General features: G+C 39.6%; 1 protein-coding gene across 1 annotated transcript; it reads right to left on the reverse strand.

Annotated features, from left to right (window-relative positions):
- Nucleotides 1-591: 591 nt before the first annotated feature.
- Nucleotides 592-10,708, reverse strand: ankrd13d (ankyrin repeat domain 13 family, member D). The gene is made up of 16 exons (XM_030144888.1): nucleotides 9,781-10,708; nucleotides 9,537-9,672; nucleotides 9,330-9,454; nucleotides 9,070-9,115; nucleotides 8,442-8,585; nucleotides 8,145-8,334; nucleotides 7,811-7,877; nucleotides 7,544-7,625; nucleotides 7,261-7,322; nucleotides 7,035-7,165; nucleotides 6,796-6,953; nucleotides 6,563-6,676; nucleotides 5,942-6,114; nucleotides 5,497-5,576; nucleotides 3,067-3,300; nucleotides 592-1,123 (listed from the first exon to the last, which is right to left on the reverse strand). Exons 1-16 carry the CDS (start codon nucleotides 9,862-9,864, stop codon nucleotides 1,060-1,062), a joined length of 1,890 nt encoding a protein of 629 aa, XP_030000748.1. The 5' UTR covers nucleotides 9,865-10,708; the 3' UTR covers nucleotides 592-1,059.
- Nucleotides 10,709-10,805: the final 97 nt, after the last annotated feature.

Below are 10,805 nucleotides of genomic sequence, written 5' to 3' on the forward strand. Positions count from 1 at the left end.
AATGTAATCAGATCCATTATGGGTCACTGGTAATCTATAAACCCAATTTGGTATGAATTCAACCAATAGTTTTGCTGCTAGGGTGTTAACAAACAAACAAAACAAACCAAACCAAAAATATCCCTTGCCTCTCCTTCGGGGGGTGGGGTAATAAAATAATGTATTAATAACTAGGGCACAGATCTCCAATAGTCCATTCTTCTTCCTGTTCTGGTCTTATTAACCATATAGAACCTAGAACTATTTTTTTGTGGCAACTTCCAAATGAAGTAATCTATCACCATATGTTATAATATTTTCCTCTACATTTTGCATTACTCAGTGAAAATCATGTATTTTCCTGTACATGATTTACTGACCATGCAGATGTTCATAAAAGCCCGGACTAAATTCTAGGTTAATAAACACCTAGTGTAAATAAAAGATGTTTTTCTTTAGGGGACCTTTTTGTGTGTTGTTTCAGCTGAGTTCTCAGATATAAAAATTAACAGGTCAAAATGACTAATAATTAATTTTGAAATGAAACAATCAAAGTGTAAAAATACCAAATAAAATACAAAATTATAAACAAATTCAAGAAAAAACTCAAACCACGTGATTATTATTCTTTATTTTTCACACATAGGAGGAAGCCAACATAAATGTTCAAATGTTATAATCATATTTTTATAAGTTATCCCATAATTTTTTTTCCCCCATCAGTATCACAGATCATGTTATAGGTTTAAGTTTAAGGATCATTCATCACTCAATAAAGACATCAAGACTGTGAAAAATATAAAAAAAAAAAAAAAGAAAAACAGGCTCTCCCTTTTGTCTCCATCATTGTAGTGTGTGTTTAAGAGTACCTGTCTTCTCATCCCTCCCACCCATTTCCCACTCACACCTGAACCATTTATTTTGTTATTCTCTTTTTGTAGCAGCCTTTGTGCAATAAAGAGACAAATAAAACATCTGTAATAACTTAACATCTCATGATCTTAAAAAATTAAATGAAAGCAATAAATTAAGAGGATTGATCCCTAATGAAGACCCGCCTCTGTTAAGGTTCTTATGACATTACTTTTCGGTGAGTGACAGCTGCAGGATCCTCTCCAACTCCTCCTCTTCCTCCTTCCGCTTCCTGGACATACAAAAAAAGTAGATGTATTAGAGTGTGTCTGAAGAACAAAAAACACAAAACTCGTATCTACTTTTCTTAACCACTTTTCCTTGACCACAGAGGAAAACGTGATGGGATTGAGGAATGTTATAAAGGAGAATTCATAAGGACATTAGAAGAATCCAGCGGCATTAACACTAAACAAATGTTCCATGGTTCAGCTATGGATGAAACTAAAATGTTTTAAAGATGAAAAGCGCATCTTGGATATTTCCCTTGGTGCATTCCCACTGTGCTGTTTAATGTATAACATAAACATGGACATTGTTGCAAAAATGTGACTTCATTATCAAGATTTGAACAGAAACATTACTTAATAACAGCTAAATCTGCACTAATACTCAGTCACTCATCCTCCATATCTGTCAATATGGATTCTGAATCAGCAGAATTGTACCCCAATACTAAATCTATGCAAATTAAAAGCTATAATTATGTCTACAAGTCTACTACCCTACATGCAGTCATTTAAAGTTTACTTGGTGAATTAAAACCATCATCTGCCTAAAATTAATAACATTTTAAGCCATTAATGCACTTCCTCTGGCCTGATTTGCCTGCATTTCTCTTCCTGAAGATCCTGTTTCCAGTTCACTGTATAGTTTTCTTAAGGCATCTGTGACTGAAGGAGCCAAAACTTAATGAATGACTGAAATAAGTAGGCTGTGAAGATCGAACTCATACAAACTAAGCACAGATTCTGCTGCATTAAGTTTACTTTTACACCAACAAAATGGATTAATAATAATGGATGAGATTTCTATACGGTTTTTTCATTATTGATCCATTCGCTCTCACATTCTCACTCTGGTAGAAGTAAACTACGTTTGTAGCCACAGCTGCTCGCGCCAAACAGCCCCTCCAACCACCACCGAAAATTCATACACCAGTGTGAGTGACACTGGAGGCAAGGTCAGTGAAGTGTCTTGCCCAAGGACATAACAGCACACGACTAAGGTAGAGTGAGATTTGAACCACCAACCCTTTGTTTATTGGACAACCTGCTCTACCTCCTGAGCCATGACCACCCCAACATGTGTTTAAAGTTCAAAAGAAAACATATCAGCATATTAGATACTTGTGGCATAAGACGAAAATACATATCCTGTCTGTTATGGTAATCCTTTTGTGAACAGTTCAGTCAGCCAATGTAACTGCAGTGAATTGTGGGATGGCATTCTGTCCTCTCCGTTCATAAAGCATGGTCCAGTGTATCCTATGCTAAAGGAGACGCTAAAGGAAGAATTGAAGCTTCTTTGCTTTGCATTTAGAGAATTTGGTCTCTTACCTTTCCTGACACTCAGACACTTACAGGTCATTTCAGTTAGTTAGGAACTTTCCGAAGCAAAAATGACTATTCTGACACACCTTTGGTGATATTAGGTTCTTATAACTGTACAGGACATGAAATGTTGAGTACCCAAAATTACAAGAGTTCCCGTTCTAGTCAAAGTGAAATAAATAGTAAAAGTGGTAACAATAAAAGATAATTCTCTTCTAATCTAATATTTGGCTGGTACATTTTGATTTCCCACTGGGTTATGAAAACAAATAGACAGTACTTTTCAACTTATTTTGCTAAAATAGAATTTAGAATGCAAGATGAGACCACAGGGCTCCCTGTCTGTAATGGCTTAGGGTTAAAATGAAAAAGATGGAGAAGAGAGAAACTGGAGAAAAGAAAAGCTGTGAAAACACGGGCAGACCAAGATAAATTGGTCTAGTCAAAACTGCTGTCTCATAAATACCGAGACAAAAAGTAAAGTTTCTGTATCTCAGCACAACAGAGAGGGAGGCAGGTGAGATTAATGTGCAAACAAAACCTTACTTTTACTCTCTGCAGGAAAAATAAAAAGTCAAATTTACGCGTCCACAAGAGATTTATTTCCATCTTCCATATTCACCTGTCCATTTCCTCCTGCTCCCTGCACGACAGCTCCATGGCGATACGCAGCTGCTCATCAAAGCTGCTCGCCACACCAAAGTGTCCCGACAACCGCGGATCGGTGACAGCACTGTAGGAGAGAGGGGAGCTAGCAGCCGGGTCCATCGGAGAGACGCAGGAGGGCTGGCTTGGGTCAGCTGTGTCGTCTCCTTCTCTGTTGGCCAGTGAGATGGAAAGAGACTCCTGGATTGCCCTATTAGACACAAGTAAACGGGATAAGATAGGTTTGTCACATGCATTTATACATAGTGCAAAGCACAGGTACATTTGCACTGTACCTTCAGCTAATAGTAAAGTAGAAAAAAAAAACAAAACATGTCAATTGTTTGAACTTACTATTGCTACCTTATAGATAGATAGATAGATAGATAGATAGATAGATAGATAGATAGATAGATAGATAGATAGATAGATAGATAGATAGATAGATAGATAGATAGATAGATAGATAGATAGATAGATAAAAATAAATAACTGTATATAAAAAAGTGGCAATAGTAGGTACAAACAACTGACGTACTAGATCTAAAGTACATCATTTTGAAGAAACACACTGAGCTTCACTGCTTTTATCATAAAAAATTTTAGAGTAGCAAAAAGTTAACACAAAGAGACAAATCTTGTGTGTTTTGAGGACCAATTTCAGTTTTAAATGGCAGAAAAGAATCTCTGTTTACTGCTTCATGATTCTGTTGCAGTTGAACACTACATTAGTTTCCACATGCCATCAATGTAAGTTGTAAGTTAAAAATATTCAACCCATGTTGTATAAAGGTCATAGTAGCTGAGGTTCAGACCATACCCCTGATTAGGCCTTTAAGAAACAACAGTAAAACCAACAAAAACTAAACTTTTGACTGTTTCTTGAGCTGCATCACTGTGAATGTATTTTGTCAAACGATTGTTTAGTGCAATGGTTTAGTTAAGTGTAGAGGGTGGTCACTGCAAATACTTGATACTTAGGTCTGTAGAAACTCTTTTTAATACTATTTATGTATTTCTTTTGTAATCACAACTGGGTCCTGATACAGAGATGTGCATATATCCAGCCATTATAACCTTACCTAATGGCAGATTTTTGCACAGCTGTACAAAGAATACATCACAATATGCAGGAAGTAGATTTTTTTTATGCATACAGAACCATCATTGTATGTGAAATATTAATTAAAAATGAATGCAATATCACAAACAATAATATTGCTATACATCAGAGCACTGATATTTCCTTACACCGCTAATAAAGATAGAATGTCAAGTATTAAACAAAGGGTATCTTAAGAGGAAGGTTTTACTGCACTGCTTCATTACGGGAGGATCTGGGGATTGCTGATCTCAAGAGAACAGACAGAACTAATCACTTAATTCTATTCAGAGATGTTTAATTACTTCATATAGCAGAGGTTTCCCTGAATCAGGAAGAACTGGGAGTCAGTCAGAGTTTTACTGTAACAACTGCAAATGCTCACATTCAGAGTAACCCACCACTCCTTTTCCTTGTTTAGTTCCAAGAACTAGTTTAATTAGGTTAGACGACAGAAAAAAGGTAAAGCATTAGTGGAAGGAAGGAGGAAGTTGAAAGGTTTATATGTAGCATTTCTACTTAAAAACGCTTTTAAAAAAATAACTTAAAATTATCATTAGACTGGTCAGAATGAAGAGCCATGAAGTTCTGTCAAAGATGCAAGTGTAATGGATTGTAGAGATACAAACTGAATTTATCCACATCAAAAGCCAAAATGTCAGAAAGTGACGAGATTGGAATTGTGCCGATAAGAACCAACTTTTAGAGTCAAATAAAGTGATAAAATCTAGAAATGTTTTCACCACTGGACACAGCTCTAAATGAATGGAGTTGGATGTGAAGTGGCAGAGTTTCTCCTACACGGGTGAGTTTGATTGTGAGGTTTATGAAGATAAAGTAATTATGTGATGTTATTATCTTTGCTAAGTTCATTGTTCATTGAAAATTTGATGATATCAGAACACAGATGTGTGTGTAAACAATAAGCCTTATACATTATTCAGTGAGTGATACAGTCTGTGCATACACAGGGTTGATTTGTTGGTGGTTTTCCTCCAAACTGTGTTCTGGTATGTGATTTCCCACTGCTGCTGACAGTTTGGAATATCAATACTACATATAATCCCCTAAGGTAAGTTGAGTGAATGACAGCCTCAGGCCCTGCTTACTCTTGGATAGAATTGTTTTCATTAACATATTCATGATGTACTAAACTGAGTAATCTAAAAGAAACATCACATTTAAAACCATGTGATATACTGTATATAAATAGACAATGGCGACTGTGTTGTAGCCAAAACAGAATCAATAACTGTTAAAGAATGTTTTCCTGGATGGTGTGATGCTGCCTATGAGTCAGCTCACCTCTCCAGCTGTGAGTCCTCCTCGTACAGTGGAGACTGTGGCACTGGGCGGCTGTTGGTCAGAGCCTCCCAGATGGTCACCTAATGAACACACATATGGTTAACAACCTCCTAGAGATATAAACAGAAGCCAAAAATCAATCACATTTATTGTAACATTCATTTCAGAAGCTTAAACACAAAAAAGAATGAAAGGAGGCAGTGTTTTCTTGATGCTAACACATTCAGAATGAACCTGCATCAATTAAATCTGTGTATTCTAAAAAGTAGGAGTGAAACACTTCAGTTTTCCTAGTCTTCTGTTGTGCAAAAAGAACATCCAGTGAACTAAAAATTAACTACAGAAAGAGAATAGGAACAAAATCCATAAGCAATCAAACTCCTGCTGTGAAACTACCTTTGATAGACTTGTTTTACACAGACTGACTATTAGACTTTGGTCTGACCTGGTCGCTCTCAGTGCCAGCGTCCAGCAGACTCTGCTGGATGGCAAACTGCAGCAGGTTGTCGTCCTCATCTCTCATTGGTTCGCTGCGGCCCGGGCCTAGTGTGGTGTAGTCTGGCGGGGGCTCAAATACAGATGGGTCCACCTCACAGTGGAAGGGAGGGGGTGACTGACCTGGGGGAAAGTGGATCACAATATTAATAGACCTGGAAACTTTGGAGTAGTCCACTTGTACATGTCATTTCATCCTAGCACAAACATCCTGTTTTAAGTCCCTGAAAATGCACCTTTTGGAAAAGTTGCTCCAGAGTGAAGACATTTTGACACTCTGTAACCTCGGCGTGTGTACCATTATCAACTCAATTCAACAATTTGACTGTTAACTGTTGTATTTTCGATTTAAAAATAATACCTGTGATCGTATCTACTTAAGCTGGAGGTAAATCAGTACACATATTTACATTTTGAGTCTCAAAAACAACATTAGTATAAATCCCACATGCTAAATGAAAAATAACAACAGGATTATAATGGTCAGTGTAAACAAATGACATATTTGGATTCTGAGCTAAAAACATGGCATATATCACTGTGATAATAATCTGAGTGAGTTGATAGTTACCAGCTTCTCCAGTGCTCTCAGGTTTGTGAACCGTCACAGAGCTGACTGGCTCGTCGCAGCCACACAGGTTACTGAAGGTCACTCTGGCATTCAACACATGAAACAAGGGAATCTCTGGAGAACACAAAGCAAGTTGAATTAGAAAGGACATGTTGAGGTCTCAGTTGCAAACAAGTTTTGTTTGATTACTTAATCTAGACACACAAGTCTAAAACCATTCTCTCCACACACACCTATCTTGACAGGAAAGCCTGGAGGCAGGCGTAGGGTGATGAAGTCACGTAGCTTGGCAAAGTGTGCGTTGGAGATGGCCATGAGGTCAATGATAGGCGTCACCTGCTCTGCCAGCGACAGAGGATGAGTCTCACTCAACCACAGGGTTGCTTTAAACCTGGACAAACACAAAACACAAAAATACATAAATGTGTGCATCTGTGTTTTTTTATCATGTGTGGTCATGGCTTCATCGTACCTCTGTACTTTGCTGGTAAGCTCGATGGGACGCCCGATATCCCGTCCGTTCAGATTAAATTCTGGGTTGAAATATTCCTCAGCAGTGATGGCTGTGGGGTTGTGAGGACTGGCACATTGGGACACATTACTCTGACAGAGGGACACGCAAAGTTACGTATAAACTATGCATGTTCTTAAAAGGAGGCTGAGTGGATGTGATGGAGATGCACTGTGGAAAGACTTACCCCATTATGAGCTGTATGCTGCTCAGCAATCCCCAAGAAGGACTGCAGAGGAGTCTTTGAGCCTGTGTGGGAATAATAATGAAGGGAGGACAGCATCAAGCATATTCACTTAAAAAAAGAAACATGCCTGACTAATGGTACAACACAAGTGCCATTATAATACACTGTACAACATATCAAAAAGAACATGAATACCAAGGGATGAACAAGATTTTACTGGCATATTTTTGGCAGTTCTTTTCTTAAGACCCTCAGTGAAAAAGCACCTCATGAGATTATATACCTTTGCTCCTTGACTTATCCTGGTCTGAAAGATGTTCTGTCCTAGACCGAGTCACCAGTTCCACATTGGTAGCACTGTAAACCTGAAAGAAACATCGGCCACAGAAAATATACAGAGAGGTTTAACATGCTATATTTTATATCAAACAGAGGCAAATGCTTATATACAACTATCCTGTCCTGGTCCAACTATAATAGCCCCTAACTAATTGTGTATTGTGTGTAACTCTAATCTTCCTTGTGTAAACATCTCTGGACACTCCTTTACCTTAGCTTCATAGCCACTGACCATCTCGCTCTTCTCAGAACGCCATCCCCAGATTCCCGATTTGTTCCTTAATATTAAAAGAAAACAAAAAAAAGGAGGAGGATGATACAAAGGTTATCAGTGTTGACGTATTTTAATTCTGAGGAAGTGATGTTAATGTCTAATTGACTGACATTAATAAGAATTCATCTTATTCCAGGTTTGGTTTCACCTGAACATCTGCAGCATAGTCTTTTAAAATATGTCTGCATATAACTTGCACAAATACAAGCAAGTAACTACTGAGGAAATGAGTCCTACTTGTGAACCTGAACATAGTACATATATGTGTTACCGCTCAAAGGCAATGTTGCGTGTGTTGAGATGTGTAGAGACGATGGGTGATGTCAGTCTCTGAGCTGTATTCTCCTGTGATGGCTGCATGGCTGCAAGAAGGGAGGGTGCATCACGAGGTGATAACACGAGCGGCTCTGTGTAGACCACCTGCTTCTCGTGGTCCACCTCCATCACCACAGCCCCGTCATCTAAGAGGAGGTGGACAGGTAGATCAGTGTCAAAGGCTGTGTTTCCAAGGCACTTCAAGCCTCTATGAGAACAGTTTCTATGTCTTTCTTTGCAGGCTGATACACACCTCCACCCTTGAAGATATAGCTGCGTCGTCCTTTCAGCCAAGTCATATGCTCAAAGCCCAAAAGAGTGGTGTCCACACGAAGGCATGAGCCGCTCTTCCACACCCGGTAAACGTCACTGGGACACACCTTCGACACCAAAGGCACTAAAAGGAGGATTGTGGAAGAAGAGAAAGAGGTGACAATGAGGCAAAAAGTGGGAGAACCTGCAATAGAAAACTTCTATTTAACCTGTAACTGTTTTTATTTCAACTGAACACTCCATTTAAAAAGGACCAAAATATGAAATACCCACCAAAGTGCTGCCAGAAAACTGTTCTCTATATTCTAACTAAAAGCTAACATCCAAAATACTGATGTAAAGAAACATCATTTTACCTACAATTTTAAAAGTATGATTAAGTTTACATTCAAGAAACTTCTGCAAATTGGAGAAAGTAAGTCTTTGCAAATATCATGCAGTACGTCTCTGTTAAATATATATTTCTTAATAATTCAGGCAGGAAATCAGTGGTGTGTAGTGGGTAGCATGATGAAATCCACTGTGTCACGCCGGACTGACAGCCGCTGCTGAAGGAGCTATCCAACTACTGTGGTGCTGAAATGGACCTTTGTAGAAAAAACACTCACCCCAACTGGTGAACTCCCACTTCATCTCAACATAGAAATCCCGTGCCTGAAAGAGACAAATGAAATCATGCAACTGTGGACAAATTTGGAAGCCCTTTGTATTCTCCAAAATCTGTGTGTCATGTGACTTGTGACAATGTTTGTAAAGAGATAACATAGATTTGTTAGGGGCACACACGCCTCAGAACCTCGCAATGTTGATCCTCTCCACAAGTCAACAAAGCTCTGACATCACCAGATGACATGTAAGGATGTGTTACCTGTCTTAATTTGCTAAGCAGTTCTGGGATGCCTGCCAGTCTCTCGGTGGCACGCTTGAAGTCTCTGTACTGAAGCACCAGCTGAACCAGCTCAGGGTCTCCAGTGCTCACCGCCTCCTGTAAGACTGAACCATGCATGCACCTTTAATAACAGTTGATCTGAGTCCCTCAGAGTCTGACAGCTGAAACCCTCAGCAGAGCACTCACTTGTCCAGCCCTGAGCGTTGCAGTGTGTTGGGTCTGCAGAGTGTCTGAGCAGCACTCGTGTTGACTCCAGGTGGCCCAGACATACAGCCAGCTCCAGTGGGGTGCGCCCCCTCGGATCCAAGCGCCCCACATCCTGCTGCAGAACCAAGTACACCACCAGCATCAGCGCAATGCAGTGCCACATAACAAACGCATCTGTAAAAATCCATCAACATGCAGCTGCAAAATACACCTCCCTGCTTACCTCTTTTTTCTGCAGCTCTCGATCAAGCTCTAGGTACTGATTGTTCCAAACGAGAAAATGCAGAGGAAATGCGTCTTGAGCCATGGTTGTCGTTCTCTTGACAGATAAACAACTGTAAAGCTATGTTTGCAATATGACTTCTGCAGCCAACAGATTGCCGTGACACCACAGCGGACTATAGCAACGAGTTCAGGGCTGGTCGGCACAGCTGGTTAGCTAGCTAGCTTTGTAAACACAGCAGAAAAAGGGTAAAGCGCTGTAAAGAGGAAATGTTTCACTTGAAAAAGCTGTCAGTACTAAAATCTATCCATGAGACTAGCGTTAGGGACTAGAATGTTGTGCGTGCCTATTTAAATTAGTGGGCTGAGTTAGCTAGGCTAACTCAGCCCACTAATTTGATGTAGTTAGCGTTTACTAACAGCTAGCTGTGCTAACGTAAGCTAACTGGCCAATAACAACATTGTTCCTTGCACTTCTGGGCACATGTTTTCCAATCTTCACAATGCAAGACAACTAAATTATCCGGACAAAAACTGCATCTCCAAGTCCGTTCATTTTTGTCGGAGTATATGTTAATAAATAAGAAATATGCGAGTCAAATAGCCGGTTGACAAAGTTAGCTAGTTGCCCGCTGCTACTGCAACCATCCCGTTTGTATCGCAGGGTTTGTTTCGGTCTGTCAAAAATAAAGCGAGAAACGGCCTTTATTCCAGTATCACATCCAGGTCACTTCAGTTGAGGGCATCCGATCCGATGATGCTGACAGCTGCGGTTACTAACACAGTCCTGCCTGGATGAGCCACACACTTCTGTGGTGTCAAAGTGTTTTGTGAAAGGCAGCTTTGCAAAGAAGCACATTTACAGCTGCAGCGTTTATTTATTCATGCACTCATTTCGTCGTTGCTTTATTTCCAGGTTACGAAAAGAAACTGGGTGGAGCCCGGGAGGAGCTGGTGTTCGATCCGCTTCTTCAGTAATGAACAGTCTGAACGGGAAAACAGACCACAACACACCAGTTTACTATG

The sequence above is a fragment of the Sphaeramia orbicularis genome, chromosome 10, assembly GCF_902148855.1.
Source record: "Sphaeramia orbicularis chromosome 10, fSphaOr1.1, whole genome shotgun sequence".
In the NCBI taxonomy this organism is placed as follows: domain Eukaryota; kingdom Metazoa; phylum Chordata; class Actinopteri; order Kurtiformes; family Apogonidae; genus Sphaeramia; species Sphaeramia orbicularis.

Bases quoted from the DNA above. Each gene is read 5' to 3' on its own strand.
- ankrd13d (XM_030144888.1), bottom strand. From the start codon at position 9,864: ATGGCTCAAGACGCATTTCCTCTGCATTTTCTCGTTTGGAACAATCAG. The intron at 7,878-8,144 runs GTAACACATATA...TTTAATATTAAG, and splicing joins CGCAACATTGCCTTTGAGCG to GAACAAATCGGGAATCTGGG. The intron at 7,626-7,810 runs GTAAAGGAGTGT...TGTTTCTTTCAG, and splicing joins TCAGTGGCTATGAAGCTAAG to GTTTACAGTGCTACCAATGT.